The sequence below is a fragment of the Sitophilus oryzae genome, unplaced genomic scaffold (genome assembly GCF_002938485.1).
Source record: "Sitophilus oryzae breed Bouriz unplaced genomic scaffold, Soryzae_2.0 scaffold_810_pilon_pilon, whole genome shotgun sequence".
NCBI lineage: Eukaryota > Metazoa > Arthropoda > Insecta > Coleoptera > Curculionidae > Sitophilus > Sitophilus oryzae.
In genome coordinates this window covers 2,838,647-2,856,141 of record NW_022147429.1, presented here as the reverse complement: position 1 = coordinate 2,856,141, position 17,495 = coordinate 2,838,647, and the positions used below count along the sequence as shown (strand labels likewise).

Here is a 17,495-nt window from a genome sequence, read left to right as displayed (position 1 = left end):
ATTAGCTTGTGAGTTGCTTTTTTACTCGCGAAATAAATTTGTCGAACACAACATTTCGTTAGGTAAATTTATTTTACAAGTAAAAAGTTACTGACAAGCTAGTTTGCGTCTGGATTAGACGCAGTGGTATTTTACAAAAAAACTTTTATTTCTTTAGGTTTCTATTTCAGTGAAAAAAAATTTTCAAGGACGAATCCGCCATGAAGGTATAGACCTTATCGTGATTGTGGCTTAAGAAGAATGCTTCGTATAATCTAATATTAGGAAAATTTAGTGTATAATAATTTTAATGTTAATTAAATGTACGTATGTATTAGTTTAATTTAGAATATTACTTCTTAAGTAATTTCATTGAGAGTTGGACGGAAAGCGAAAATTTTTTATGGTTTATTATTTAGAATGATCATTTCCGTGTGACGAACATTTGAATGTCACTTTAATGCGTTTATCAGCAAAATTGGTATATATGACCATTCTTCATCTTTCGATTTCTGCCATACTACTGGACCGAACTGAACCAGTTAATACTCATTATACGCAGAATTTAATGGTCTTTAATTTTTGTAATAGTAAAATTTGACTAGAACGCAACATTTCGGAATTATAGGTGAACATCTAGAAAAAGGCAAATAATTTTACCATCTTTAGGTCCTCCTGAGTCGAGCAGCGATCGAGCAACCGTGCTAAATTAGGACACTTATCTTCCATGTCACTGAACAAGTCAAGACTATAATTAGCTTTCCAAAACTTTTTTCCAAGTAACCCCCTATAATAGATCTTATTCGACTGGCTTATTTAATTTTCATTGATATGTGAATTTCATATTACCGATAGATATTCTTTTTATGTCTGTCTTTTTTGTAAACGGCAGAATCTATATATTTTAATTAAATATAATATGTATTTCAAAAAAAGATCGCTTCAAACAAAACGATTTGATTATTTACCATTTTTAATATATTTTTAATTGCCGTATAAATCTAAAATTTTCTTTTCTTTTATAGATTATAAAATGCTGAATTTACAAAACAGAATATTCTATCCAATTGTTCGAAAGACGACAGATATTTTATTGCAAAAATAAAGAGAGCCATCTCGATCTTTTCCATGACATCGAAAAATTATTTTCAAGGGGATTGGTCTTGTTATCTAGCTAAAAGTTTCCTCACAAATGACTAATTAGTGAAATCGTCTTAAAATGGTTGAGATTGCGGAGGCTTAAATCCCTTGTTTGTAATTAATACTGTCCGAGGTTCTCGAACAATCAATTGGTATAGTTATTTCAGTTGCTATTACTGCAATTACTTAGGATTTTCTTACTTACATTTTGATTTCAAAAGTTTATCTTTAATTTTGTGAAAACATAAAAATAATACTTAATACTACACAATCAGTTAAAAAATTCTTCGTTTAATGTTCATTTCGTTGAATATAGGATTATATGAGAATTCCTAGATGCAGCGCTTTTCTTTGTATTTAATCAGCAGTAGATAGGTGGGATTCACAGAGGTTTATTTTGTACCTTAATCGTAGTGATGGACAAACACGGTATATTGAAATTTAAAAGGGCTCAGGTCTTGGACCTGGAATATACCCAATAGGTATTAAATTTGGGTAAATACCATTATACCTGGTATACCTAAGTATACTTACTTTGTTAATTTAAGATACTCTAACACATTTTAACAATTATTTGCTGTTTAATTCGACATTAAAGAAACATCTAAATGGTCAGAAAATCAACAGCTAGTCAAAGAATGCACAGAAGCCAATAAATTATATCAAAAACACGACGGTAGTACTTAGGTAAATAGGGTGAATGCCAGTGGTCGGACAGTTTAGAGAAAGCTGAGTTTAAATTGTTGATTAAATTTTCTTTATTGGTGGCACGGAAATGAAATTTTATGAAATACACTCAGATGCAAAAAAACGCAACATAGAAATTTTTGGTCAAATTTACAGTGTTATTTTTTTTTGTTATTTTTAGCCCTATTTATCATTACTTTTGATGTAATTTTTTAAAAAGACGAGATGGTTTTAATGACTATTGTCGTAACGTCATATTACGCTGCATCGGATACTCTATACTAAATTTAAAAAAAAAAAACGTTAAAGACTAACGATACAGTCCTGGTTTTAATAAACATTAATAATAATAACAGAACTAACGATATTAAGGAAAACAGATGTAATACTGAACTATACAAACAGAAAAAGAAATTGTAAAAAGTACCATAATACTTTGTATTGCCTTCCCTTGCTGCTATAACGACCTGTATACGTTTGTTCATACTGTCATTGAGGCTGCATATATCATATTGCGTTATGTTTTCCCATTCTTCTTTAAGGACCAAGCGAAGTTTATTTAATGAAACTGGTAACGCTTCGCGGCCTCTAACCGTCCTGCCAAGCATTTTCCAAACGGCGAACATGATGGGCAGATCATAGTAGTATATAGTTTACAATAATCACCAAAGCTGCCTTGTTATATTGAAAAAAAAATTCGAAAATAAATTATAACTGAAAAAATTGCAAATTATTGGTGGCAAGTTCATTTTGCTCTTAAAAATTCTTAAAAAGTAACCATGTATTGACATGAGCCAAAAAACAAAATGCCCAGGAGACATGGTTCTGACCCTAAAATTATATTTTAGGGTCAGTAAACTATCTTACCTTCATCTTTAACAGACAAAAATTAGTAAGCACAAACATATGGTCACTTTCCCGAATTTTTAACGGTTTCAGGGTGACAATTTAGACAAAGAAAATGTTATAATAGAACAAAGCGGAAGAATTGGCAGAATTGGGTTTTTAATTACAGTAAAACCCCGGTTATCCGAGGTAACGGGGAGGACACCCTCCTCGGATAACTGAAAACTCGGATAATCCGGATTTATTAAAAAATAAGCACCAATACATACTTTAAACGGTTTATTAACATTTTTAACATGTAAATACATAAGTACCTACATATGTAGATACTATCTACATTATAAAACAGTGAAATAAGTATCTATGCGCTGCTGTTTCATATTGCATCTTCTTTTTCTCGCTGCCATATTTCTCCACCTGTTAAGAAGAAGCAAATCCGCTGGGGTTGCCTCTGATTGTTGTTCAATATACCTCAGAGCTGTTTCCAGGGAAGCAAAACCTTCTTGATGGGTAATCTTAGTGGAAGGCTGTTCATCCACCTCTTCGTCATAGTTATCGTCATCTGATTTTTCGGTTTCTCGAAAAGCGTTCGCTATTTCTTCAATAGTCATTTCTTCTTCTAAATCATCTGCTGTAACCCATTCATCAACGCCTTGTCTTGTCACATTTTCGCAACCTTTTAAGTTTTGCATTAATTCTAATAAACTTTCTTGTTCTTCTGTCTCATTTAAATTTGTACAGGACCTTTCCATCCAGAACTGCTGGTAACCCTATCTGTCTCTGGAAATTGTTTACTAATCGTTATTGCTTTTTGCTGCAAAATGGGACCTGACAGAGGCACACCTTTTGATCTTTGCTGAGTAAACCACGTGAATAAAGCTTCGTTAGCTTTTTCATAGTCGCCTTTTTTCATTGATTTTCTTCTTGAAGATGAAGAGGCTTGTTTTATACACCATTCTTCTATTTTAGTGCCGTTTCTGTTCCAATCTCCAACTGTTACCTCACCTACTCCACAATCTCGTGCAACAGTTTTAATTGTCTCTCCTGCTTGAATTCTCCTAATGGCTTTTATTTTTTCTTCAATAGGAACGACAATTCTTTTACGTTTGTTTCGTTCCATTATAATACGACAAACGAAAATTTAAACAAAGTAGTTGGTATACACTTAACTAGAACTCCACCCAGATAAATCATGCGAGTACATACGAATACTACTTCTCCGTAGTGAACGCAATAACGAGCTACATTCATTCAAATTTACATGCTAAAAGAGTTCAAAAATATAAATAAGGAGAACCACTCACACGGGCCAAGGGGATTCCCCGTGGGTCCCAACGATTTTAAACGGTAATATGTAAATATACATAGGGTATATTTTAGAAGATCGGTTAATACGGAGCATAGACGCGCGACCTCGGATAATCAGGGTCTTTAGATTGGATCGGTTAATCCGGAGCTCGGATAATTGCGACTCGGATAATTGGGGTTCTACTGTATTTGAAGCAATACTATAAGCCATATTTTTAACTTATTTCCCAATAAATACGTTGTGTCCGACCACTGGTGCATGCCTGACTACTGGCATATTCACCCTACCTTAATTTTATAAGGAGATTCCCTGAAAATTGAATAGTAAATAGTAACCCGGTATAATACCTAGAATATATCAGTGTATACTGGGTGTCAGTATATAATATTCCACACAAAATACAAAACGTAAAACAGTGTATAATTTAAGAATTCTTGGGCACAATGCCATTTTGAGAATAAATGTCCTTCGATAAATGCAGCTTTGTTAAGAGTCTATTAAGCTGTACACAAGGGCTGTACTGTTCTGGATACTCTCAGGGGTTAGGTAAAGTGGGTGTGTGGCCGAAGGAAATATATATTATATATCAGAAATCTGCCTAAGGCTTAGCCCGATCCTGTCGTGTTAAGTCACACCCAATATTCCAAACACACGTGCTTTGATTAATGCTTGATTAAGGTTTGTAGACCTTCAGCAGTTGCCAAGCGCAGTAGGTTGCAGTAGCGAGCAATTTGTTAGAAAACCGTATAAATTATATATCACTGCAATCACACAACTTCTATCTATTTCCGTATTGTAACGAAATTTTAAATTATTTCTTTATTTTCGAGAAAATTTAGTTCAAACATAAGGAATATTTTGTTGCTGTTTGACCATCAAAATCTTAAAAATAAAGGAGTTGTCTAAAATATGCTACAATATGGATATATTATAATCCTTTATCTATAATTTCATTCTTTATTTATGTAAAAATACCTGGCCATTTTTACATAAAACGTTAAATGCCGAACGCTTATTTCACTACTTTTTCAGACAAGTGAAATGGAATGGAAATGAAAAGTTACTTTGTGAAATCTTTACTAATATATAAAATCCTTAAGTGACTGACATACTGATTAATCACGATCCTGCTCAAACCACTCAACATAAGAAGCTCAATTTTGGCATACAGGTTGATTCTAGGATGTGGAGGTTCGATAAGAGGGGATTTTTCGAAATTCCAATTCCAAGAGGGTGAAAGCACCCCTCTAATATTATAATATTTTTAATTTAAAAAAATGGTCAGGTTTCCGAAAAAACGCTAAACACGTATATTTTATTTTGTTTTTTTACATATTTTAAGATTTTTTAAAAATGTATACAGGTTGTTTCGAAAAATCTGGTCATTGATTAATCACGATCCTGCTTAAAGCGCTTGACGTAAAAAGCTGATTTTTGGAAAACAGATTGACTTTAGGGTGTAGAGATTTGATAAGAAGGGATTTTTCGAAACTCGAATTCTAAGGGGGTGAAACTATCCCTCAAATATTAAAATATTTTTTATTTAAAAACCGGTGAGTTTTTCGGAAAAAATCTTAAACACGTATATTTTATTTTGTTGTTTTACATATTTTAAGATTTTTTATAAATTTATACAGGGTGTTTCATAAAACATGACCATTGAGTAATCACGATTCTGCTTAAACTGCTTGACGTTTAAAGCTGATTTTTGGCAAACGGATTGACTGTGGGGTGTAGAGATTCGATAAGGAGGGGTTTCTCAATTCCAAGAGGTTGAAAACGCCCCTCAGATATTACAATATTTGTTATTTAAAAAACGGTTAGTCTTTCGGGAAAACGCTGGGACAAGCATAATTTATTTGGTTTTTTTACATATTTTGGAATTTTTGCCATTTTTGGAACATTTGCCATGGAAACTTGGGTAATTTCTTAACCACGATTCTGCTTGACGTAAAAAGCTTATGTTTGGCACACCGATTTTTCGAAAGTCAAATTCCAACGAAATGAAACTACCCCTCAAATATTACCAAGTTATATAATAATATCGCCATATTGTTTTTTCTCATGCTGACATAAATGTGAGAAAATTTTATCCAGTTTGTATGTCAATGGAAATGCTTGCTTTGCTTTATCATCACCATTACAAATGATTAATTCGACGCGAACGAAGTCGCTGGTACACGCTAGTTACATAATATAAAATAACTGTACTCGTGCACTTAGAGTTTGATCAACGATTTGATTCATTTTAGCTAAATTGTTAGCTGTTGTTACCGAAAATTTTAAAATTACTAAATTTTATTGCATTCTAAATTTTTATTTTTTACTGGCATTTTTCAGGTATGCGCTACTTTGGGTACTACCGGTGCTTGCGCCTTTGATAATTTAGAGGAAATCACGGAAGTTTGTTATAACGAACTTTTGTGGTGCCACGTGGATGCGGCTTACGCTGGATCAGCCTTTACCTGTCCGGAATACCGAATTTGGCTGAAAGGGATTGATAAAGCGAACTCCATCGCCTTTAATCCTTCCAAATGGCTCATGGTTCATTTTGATTGCACTGCCATGTGGTACTGTATCCTGTTTTATTAAAAAAAATATTTAACTAGTATTTTTTGTACTGTTTCTAGGGTTAAGAACAGCAGCGCTTTGCATGGAGCTTTTAACGTCAATCCTCTGTATTTAACACATGAATATTCAGGTAATATAACTAACCATTTTAATACAATAATGCTTCTAATATTAAATTGCAATAACATATTCCAATATGAATTTATTTTGAATTTTATTATACTTTGGTTTAATTAAATTTTCCTTTTTCCAACTTTATGGAAAATGGATGGAAAATTACGTATATGTTATTGATATACGTTTCTATCATTTTCTTGACTGTTTTTTTTATATTTCAAAGTAATAGGTATTAATAATAGAGCAAAATAAGACTCGTATAAATTATAAAAATATGTTCGAATTGCAATATTAATAAGGAATATACAGGTTTTCCCAATTCCATCATAGAACTACTAACGTATTTTTGGAATCAAAATAAGTTCATTGGACACAATTTACTTCTTTTTATATCTCTATCTATATTTTATATATGCAGTATAAATATTTTCCAACTCCTCCGATAACCGATTTTTTTTTCGTTAAACGGTCATTCTAGTACAATTTACTACATATTTTGTCTTGTAAAAAACCTACCATCGCAGAGTTTTTGAGAAAAAAAGATTGCAGTTTCTTTTTCAAAATCAGACCTACAAAATATACAAGGAGTTTCAATATTCCGTGGATATCTTTTAAATCAAAATAAGTTAATTGCACACAATTTACCTCTATACGCAAACAACTTCAACTACCTACTTCAAATAATAAAGGCATTTTGAAAAAGCAATTAAAAGATAAAAAAAAAACGCTGCTAAGACTATCAAAATGTTGATCTAATAACAATTTGACGTTTATACTATTACGTCAAAAGCAACTTTTTTCCAAAGCTTACCATTACTTCACAGAATCATCGTTTCTTGTTCACTGTTATTAATATCTTAATTATTAGATATTAATACATCTGGTATTATAGTATTCTGGTATTTCGTCGATTTTAAAATAAACTAAATGTTTCTATCTTATTTCTTTGTTAGAATGGGCATAATCAAGCGGGCTACTGATACCGTGTTGTAAAAATAAGGTAATTAAGGGCTTATTTTTTGATATTTATTATAATTTTGCTAATATCTTCGATTTGAAAGAGGATATCAAGATGCGGTTTTCGCTGACTTTTTAAGCTTTTACTACTCTTTACTATCAGCTAAAATTACATATACTATCGTATTTATTTTTTTTTGAAAAAAACGCGCTATGTTTGTTAAATTGTAAGAAAGCGCCCCCTAGCGTCTACGTTCAAAACCTTATTATTATTATTTTTATGGTATAATATATAGTAAGAAACGCTCATTTAAACGAGCCCTCGTTTGTTGGTTTCTGATTATCCAGTCCGGAGTTATTAACATTTAAATAAAGATAGATCTAACCTTCCCCCACCACTTTATTTTAGCAGATAAGGGAAAATGGTTCTAACAAGAAAAATTCAAAATTTACTGAAGATTATGAAGCTATTATTTATAGTACCCCTTACCTAGGCAAAATTTTATAAAAATTCTATTTTTCTATTTTCCATAGCAGTTGCGCCCTCTAGCGGCCGTTTTACAAACTTGAAAATAATTTCCAGCAATTTCTCATAGCCCCTTTAGTTATATTTTTCAGAGTACTTTAGAATAATACTTTCCGAGATACAGCCGAGAGCTATTCTTAGTGGGACACCCTGTACAATGAACTTATTTTATTTCAAAGATACGTAGTAGTTCTATGTCCACGGAATATTGGAAAACCCTGTATATATAATATTTTAGGTAATTGATTAATATGTAATTATAGCAGTTAAATTGTTAATGGTAATAAGTAAATAAATTCATTCACATAGTTTTTGACCGAATTCATTATATTTAGGTCTGGCTATTGATTATATGGTAGGTATTTAAACTTTGTAGTTTTTATAGAGTAGTCTCAATTTTTTTTTGAATGAAGCTCCATAATGGAGCTCAGAACCCGATTTGTTATGTAGCATGAGATTGCACATATCTAGATATGGACGTACATTTCCATGCAAATGGATCTTATGTCGGCAGACTGGTTATTAATGGCTGTGGTAATATCTTCGATTTAGTTTGATTAACTTTTTTTAAAAGGTTTGAAATAACATGAATACAAAAAATTGTATATGTTATGTTATTAACGATATCTTTATATCTTTAGGATTTTTAAAAAGTCTAATCACACGGTTTCTAGGATTGTTTTATTACTATGTTTCTAGTTTACCAAACTTCAAAACCTTTAAGGAAATTGTTATCTTCATTATGACAACTACCAGTGTTCGATTATGACGGCCAGTTTTATAGCATTTGGTTAATGTTCAGGTAATAGTTAATCTTGAGATTTTCTATCAAAGTAAGTTTTATGGGTTGCGATAAACTGCAATCTGCTTCAGTCTTAAGTTTTAACTCCTACTGGTGGATAGAGTGAAGTTAAACTACAATTTGAAAATTGAAGTATGGGCAGTAATATTTGTTTATTCTGAACTGGTTGTTTTTGGTTTACATATATTTTTTTATCGGGCGATTATTGGTTTATTTATTTCATTCTCTTAATTTTGGTTTATTGACATCGACGAACTATTTTAAGTATTTGATGAATTATTTTAAATTTCACACGTTTCACACTCTTAAAGAAACATAAAAATAATAGCATATACGCCACCAATAATATCAGTGCAGTTGATAATGATACTAAAGATATATCAATCTCTCATGAAGTTAGCTACTATCATTTAACTGACATGTATAACATTGAATTAAAGAAAAGAGTTTCCAGTTTAAACAAAGAGATCCAACTTAGATTACTTAACACTTACTAACTTATTTACCAACTCAAACTTAGATTAATCTTAAGTTTTGCCAGAAGGTTTGAAACTGGGCCTAAATAATAAGTGTTTTCTGTTACTTTATTATATGTATTTTTTCTTTTTGATAGCACTGGCAAATTCCTCTCAGCAAACGATTTCGTGCTCTAAAATTATGGTTTGTCATCCGAAATTATGGCATCACTGGCATTCAAGAGCACATAAGAAAAGGCGTGCACATGGCTGAAAAGTTTGAATTGTTTGTCCGGAACGATCCCCGGTTTGAAATTCCCGCCAAGCGCCATTTAGGTTTGGTTGTGTTCCGATTGGTGGGTGATAATTTCATCACCGAAACGCTGTGTAAACGGCTAAATTCTCGAGGTAACATACACTGTGTACCGGCAAACTTAAAGGGAAAATACGTCATTAGATTTACTGTAACTTCGCCGAGGACAACTCTTGAAGATATCATTACTGACTGGAAGGAAATAGTGGGGGTTGCCAATATTATCCTGCAGGAGAGAGATAAATATATGAGAAAAACAAAGGTTCCTTTAGGAGGTAAATTACCTACTAATCAAAATAATATTTTATACTGTAATATATTAGTGAGCTATTTTACGACCAAGAAATAAACTTATCCTTTCAGGAAACGTTATACATATTCAATTTAATTCATATTCAGGGTGTTTCAAAAAACATGAGCCATCTCTCGTGGGGATATTCCTGACGTAAAAATAGGAAAGAAATTGCTTTATTGTCATAAAAAAATTTTACAATTTTGTTGACAAAGCTTAAAAAAGAATATAAAAAGCATACAAAACTTCACTTAACAATAGAAAAACATATAAAACTAACAGCAAACATACAAAACTAAAACAATACTTTATACAATTATAGAAATTGTACATTGTCAAAAATTTATTTAATTAAATATAAATAAAATATAAACATACATGTAAATAAACAACTCTATATAATGTCAATACTAAATTTAAATGGATAGAAAACAAAATCATTTCTTAAATTTAGTGAATGTGTGTTAAATTTAGAACCCTAGATATTAATAAAAAAATCGTTAACCGCGTAAAAGGCTTTCTCCAGTAAGTATGATCTCAAGGCTCTGCGAAATGCAGGAAAGGATGAAATGGAATTAATTTCAGATGGCAGATGATTGTGCATTTTTTTTTGCATTGTACAATATGGAACTCTTTACTAACTCAGAGTGAGGGGTTGGCAGATACATGTTATGCTCTGCGTTCCTAATTGGATAGCCATGAACTGGCCCTAGAGAAATACTCGATACGTGCTTGCGAACTAGGCAGACGGATTCGAGTATGAATAGGGAAGGAAGAGTTAATATTTTATATCTTTTAAACAAGTCCCGGCAGTGAGCACGACTGGTTAGCCTCAGTGAATATCGCACAGCTCTCTTTTGTAATTTGAAGATACGCTCAAATTGAGTCGCACAACACGCACCCCAGAATGGAAGTGCGTATCGGAGATGCGACTCAAAAAGGGCATAATAGACTGTCCTAGATGTTGACAAATTAAGCACATTAGCAACTGATCTAAGTGCGAAACAGGCAGAACTTAATTTTTTAGCTAAAGCATCGATGTGCAAATCCCATTTTAAATAGTTGTCCACAACAAGGCCTAAAAATTTCACAGAATCAACGACGTCAATGGTGGTATTATCAAGTTGAAAAGGTAGCAACGTACTTTTATATGATAAGACTTTAGTTTTAGAGACGTTGAGACACAGATAATTAGAATCGCACCATGTTTTTATGTTGATTAAGTCACTGGAAATGGTTCTATGAAGTGCCGTGGTGTCCGGGCTGCTCCATGTGAAACAAGTATCATCCGCGAAGAGACAGATTTTACCACTGATGTCCAGACTAGCAATATCGTTGATAAACAACAGAAACAAAATAGGACCTAGCACTGAGCCCTGAGGTACTCCGCATTCTATTGGCTTGCAAGAAGACACAGTCTTATCAACCCTCACACGCTGGTTTCTGTTGTTAAGGTAGGACTTAAACCATTCAAGAGGCGTTCCCCTGATACCATAGTACTGCAATTTGTTAGTAGGATGTTATGATTAACACAATCGAAAGCTTTCGAGAAATCACAGAAAATTGTTGCTGTAACGAGACGGTTGTTCAGACTGGGTATACATTATTAAACAGCGAAAACATAGCGTCATTTGTACATTTGTTACTCAAGAACCCAAACTGAAAGGGGTGAGTATTTTGTATTTTAGAAGAAATGATACAAGCCTCTTTTTAACCAGTCTCTCCATGATCTTCGATAACGTGGGAAGGAGTGCAATTGGACGATAGTTGGAAGCTTGCTCTTTATCACCTCCTTTATGCAAAGGAATAATTATCGCCGACTTAAGGCAATTTGGAAAAGCACCATCTTCAAATGACATATTAATTAAGGCTGAAAGATGGTTTAATGTACATTCCGGCATACTAGAGAACATTTTAAGAGTAAGTCCGTCAGTCCCTGCTGAAGATTTATTTTTAATATCATTTAATGTATTGCGAAGCTCTGCCAACCCCACAGGCGTAAGGAAGAAACTGTGCAAATTAACATTATAGTCAGAGAGAAATGATAGAGGATCAAGGGAGGGTGAGATAGTATTCACTATATTCTTCGCCACATTTACAAAGTAATTGTTTAGGTCCTAATAAGATTTATTTTTCATATCAACATAAGTCCAATTCTGCTTTGTTTTGTTCTACAGGGGGTTAAAATCTTCATATTTTTTTAAATGTATTATAATTTTCTTCTAAGTACCTACTTCTAGCGTTTTGAATGAAATTTGAGGGCAAAAGTTGCTTTAAAAGCGACATATTTTAAAGCTAAGAAAGTGTCGACATATTCACCAGGGACGTGCATATAGGTTATCACTGGACTACTTTTCTAAAAAAAGCATGTACACCACTAACCTTGTCCTCTTGTTAACGAAATAATGTAAGCAGTTTAAAAGTTGTCTTTTGATATTTTGTCAATTTTGGGCTCCTTGATGAGATAAACACAATTTTATTAAATTGTCTTGATCCAAGTCTAATGCAACTTTTAAAGAATTTTAATCATTAACTTGCGAAAGTTTTAAATAAGTCCTCATTAAAAATATGAAAAAGGGTTCCTATAAACATGGGTATGGAAATGCATAGTTTTACAGTTACAGGATGTTACAAAATTTTAAAATTAGGTTTTTTGTAATTATCTTAAATACCATTATTTTTTATTTGAAATTGCTGTAGGTTGGCCTAATGGTAATAATGACTAATGGTAATAATATTTAATAGTAAATTAGGTAAAATATATAATTTATTAATTTTGTTTTTAATTTAATTTTATTAATTGTGGTTAATAAAATTGCAATTGTCTCATCAAGGAGGCCGATTTCGACAAAATATCAAAAGCTAAATTTTAACTGGCATTAAACGGCCTACATAATTTTGATATCTAAAGAGAAAAAAGCCAGTGGCGCACATGTTTTTTTTAAATATACCAGTGATAACAATTTATCGACACTTTTTTAGTCGTTTTTTTACCCTCAAGATTTCATTTGAATCACTAAGGGTGACGCAAATAAATCGAAAGATTATTAAGATTTTAACACCTTGTAGATACGAAACAAAACCCAAACGGACCTATGTTGATATGACAAATAAATCTTACTTTTAAGTAAGGAATCTCTCCACGGAGATGGTACATGTATTTTAACACGATAAATAAAACACCACAGTAATTAAAACACCCTGTATAATAAAGAAGACTAAAACATTCTATTTGATTCTATTTTTTTTATTTTATTTATTTTCTCTTATATTGGTTTCCATTTATTACTTATATTCATTGAAAGTAACTGGGACTTATAATATGTCCATTCTTTCATCTTTTACCCTCTATGCAATGCCTGTTTATTTTGCGTAATCATGTTTTGATTATTTTTAGAAACAAGGGACAAGAATGAAAATTTTGGATCCAGTTTATTGCTTTCTAACGTTCCAATGTCACCAAAAATAGTAAACGGATCATTTGCTGCAATATACGATCAAGGAGATGTTCTGGAACAGTTCTCAAAAACAATAAAACTTAGAAAAGATGCTCAAGACAGTCCTGGTATACATATACTACTATTACCTTGACATTAATAATATATATTTATAATTTTTTGTAGCAATGAGAAGAAGAATTAAAGGTATATTAATGTCAGGAAAGCAGTTTTCTTTGGATTCAAGGCTAGATTTGTTTCATGGCATTGAAACATCACCTACCCTAAAGACACCACTGGAGAACTTACCAGTTTTGGAAGACTCTTCCGAGACAGAAGATAAAAGCAACAGTACTTCAGGTAAAATATTATTTGAATGAAATTCAATCGCAAATTTCAATGTAAAAATTTTATGATGACCGGCTGGTACTGAATAGTCTGTGATTATAAATAATTAAGCATATATTACTTTGCACATCAAGTAAATTTTTTAGGCTTGTTGAAATTTATGTAATGACATTTTTTACTTTTGATTACTTTTAGATAACGATTCCAGTCCAAATGCAACAAACAAGGACAATCTTGCCATACCATCAAAGAGACATTCTCGTTCAAAATCTGTAGATCATCAAACTGACATTTCAATCAACAACTGCATGCAAGTTAAAGACGTTTGTCATAAGTGTGGGCATGCGGTGGCAAAACTTCCAAAAAAGACATCTTTCGATATTAAAAAGTAATTGTTATTTGAATGATTAAATTATAACAATAAAGTCAAAATATAATATTGCTGGAGTTTAAGACAGTTGAGAAAGTTAAATAAATTAATATTCAAAAATTGTTTGATGCAAAAATTTAATGAATAATGCCTTATTTATGTTACCTTTTTTATGATAATATAGATATTATATTGCAAAATACCTTTTGTAATTCCTAGATAATGTTTTTATATTATTATCTTTTTAATTACATGTTTATTAAACCACAGCATCGAAAAAATCGTCGTGAGTTTGATTGAAACTAACGATCTTAGTCATTTTAAATGTAAAATTATATAATGTATGTGTTCGATTGTCATTTCCAAGCCAATTTAACGCCGTTTTTTTCGATCAGCATCCAACATTCGGGAAAAGTACATTAGAATAATTCGTATTATGTTGCTAGATGTAATAAAGTGTAATATTTTTTGCTGAACTTTGTTTTTTTGTTATGTGCCAGTAAATTTACTCCTCATTGTATTGTAGTAAGTATTATAAAATATATGTATATTGTAAAAAAATATACCGGATGGTGCACCGGCGCTGGAAACATAGAAAATCCCATGCATATTGAACTATCCAAATATTGGCTTCCCTGTTTATTTTACAGCCAAATCGTAAATGATTTTTAAAGGCCTGCATATATGCTGAATCTTCTTCTTCTTAGGCCGCCGTCTTCCTTCGGAGATTGGCGATCTGGCGAACTGGCTATGATGGTGCGTGAAACCGCACCTCTGAAAATTTCGATCGATGTTCTTCCGAACCAACGACGCAGATCCTTAAGCCAGGAGTTTTGCCTTCTTCCCACTGATCTCCTGCCTTCAATTTTGCCTTCGATGACCAGTCTGAGCACCTCGTATCGATCACCCCTCATGATGTGACCGACGTACTGTAACTTCCTTTCCTTCACTGTTGATAGGAGCTCTTTATCTTTGCCCATCCGCCTGAGCACCTCCTCATTTGTCACTCTATCCATCCAAGATATACGCAGCATACGATGATACAAGTACATCTCAAAAGCGTTAATGCGGTTTTCCCAATGTCTGATTGAGTGTCCAACTCTTAGAGCCGTAGAGAAATACTGAAAAGATGTAGCAATGCAGCATGCGTATGCGAAGTTCGAGGCTTAGATCTCGGCTGGAGAAGAGGGTTTTCATGGAAGCAAATGTACGTCTGGCCTGTTCGATCTTCACTAAAATTTCAGTTTTGGGGTCAGTTTGGTATTGTTGATCAGGGTACCATTGATTTTGATACCATCCTCAATGCTCTTTAGTGCCTCTCGGCATACCGCCTCGGAGTAGATGTCGAAAATGAGTGGGGATAATACACACCCCTGCATGATGCCCTTCCTAATTGCTACTTCATGTTCCGCCATCCGTCCTGATCTCTGCAGTCTGGTTTCAGTATAACTGGGTGATAATGCGCAGGTCCCCCTCATCCACACCGGTGGTTCTAAGAATCTCGGCAGGTTTTTAGTGCGACACACAGTCAAAGGCCTTTCTATAATCTATAAAGCAGGCATATATATTGACGTTCATGTCCCTCCATCGCTGCACGTTCAGTGTAAAAAGTGCCTTGCGCGTGCCAACTCCATTCCTAAATCCAAACTGTGTATCCCTAACCTGCCCTTCGCATCTGTTGTATATACGGGTATGAATTACGCGGAGGAATACTTTGAGGACATGCGACATCAGGCTGATTAACCGGTGGTCCTCACGTTGAGAAGCGTTTGGTTTTTTGGGTAATAGGATAAAAGTGGATTTTAGCCAATCAGTGGGTATCTTGCCGGCTTTGTATATCAAATTAAACAGTTCTGTAAGAATCTTAAGGCTCCTGTCATCTGTATAGGCGATTAGCTTTAGGGTTTACGCGTGGATCTGGTCCGGTCCTACTGTCTTGATTTTCTTCTGAAGATCTATAGCACGTTTGACTTCTTTCTTTGTAATATCAGGACTAGAATCATTTCTAGATATGGATGGTTGATCGGGCCGTGTATCTGCGTAGAGCAACTCAACATACTCCTTTCACCGATCGAGCTTTTCCTCGACACCTACCAAGATTCCATTGTCAGCATTTCTCAGAATACCTTGACACTGTTTACGTGTCTGTTGAATACACATGCCAAATTTGAATAATTTTGGACAAGCCGATTTTACGTAAGAAAAACTACATCTATTTTTAAAGTAAAACTAAACAGGTGTGTTACACTGCAGAAACCAGATTTTTTTCTTATTTATGGGTCGATTGGAACCAAACTAGGCACGTGTATAGCCGGAATGGAGTCCTCAGACGGACAGACGTGCAGACGGACAGACAGATGGAAGTAGGAGAAGTTTTACTTCAAATATGCGCACATAGTGCACACACAATTTTTTTATTTAATAACAGCGTAACCTTCAACATTGAATACTCCCAACCAAAAGGTTAATGGCTTTAATATCTCTGGTTTTTCTTTGAAATATGCTTTTTTTGAACGTTTTCAGTAATGTTCTTAACAAACCTTGTGGCATACCACTCAACGAACCCTTTATAACAAATTTCATGCACCTTTTTAGATTTGTCGGGTAATAAATTTGTCGTAGCTTCATTTCCTATTTCAGTTATATCTGGAGGGGTACCTATAATTTCTTCGTCGCTATCCGAACTCGACATTTTTAACCTGACAACAATATTGCAAAACACGTAATACAATGTTTTCAACTGACAACTTGAAAATTATGACAATTTTCGCCGTCGAAGGACATTCTTGGACAACTATGATTAACCAATTCGAAGCGCGAGGGTTCGATTCCTGGGAAAAGGCAAATATTTTTTAACTTATTAATTTACATAAGACTTTATATGGCAACTAGCAAAAATATACTTGCATTAGAAACAATATTTGGATTAACAAAATCAAGGAACAATTTTTTTCTCTTTTGTTAAACTCGTCATTAATAATGTCAAGGTGCTTTTTGCACTAGTGTAAAAAAATTGATTTTTAATGCAGTAAATGGTGTAAAAAATAGCTACTTTTTGAATAATCGTAAAAAAAAAGTATTATTTCCATGAGCAAAAAGTTACATCAAAAATAATGTGGACTATAAATTACTAACTAAAAATACTATAAAATTAAACTCCGTTCTTACTTTCACGTATTTTATTTCACAACAAAATATTCCAATCTAATTGATATCTTCTTTATAGAAAACTAATTATTTCATAAGGAAAACAATCTTATAAAAACTTATTACAATTTACTAGTACCCTTACTTATAATAATAGATCATGTAGTTCAAGCACATTTATAATATAGATTAAGATTTA

At 33.0% G+C, this 17,495-nt stretch overlaps 1 protein-coding gene across 1 annotated transcript in view; it reads left to right on the top strand.

Moving 5' to 3' along the window:
* The window catches only part of LOC115889016 (histidine decarboxylase), a 38,728-nt gene extending 24,314 nt beyond the window's left edge, over positions 1–14,414 (top strand). Inside the window, exons 7-13 of the mRNA XM_030908916.1 lie at positions 6,302–6,531; positions 6,592–6,662; positions 8,468–8,487; positions 9,548–9,977; positions 13,392–13,559; positions 13,618–13,791; positions 13,975–14,414. Coding sequence (XP_030764776.1) covers positions 6,302–6,531; positions 6,592–6,662; positions 8,468–8,487; positions 9,548–9,977; positions 13,392–13,559; positions 13,618–13,791; positions 13,975–14,171 — 1,290 coding nt within the window. The 3' untranslated portion in view covers positions 14,172–14,414. The remainder of the gene's footprint in view (positions 1–6,301; positions 6,532–6,591; positions 6,663–8,467; positions 8,488–9,547; positions 9,978–13,391; positions 13,560–13,617; positions 13,792–13,974) is intronic.
* The last annotated feature ends 3,081 nt before the right edge of the window (positions 14,415–17,495 follow it).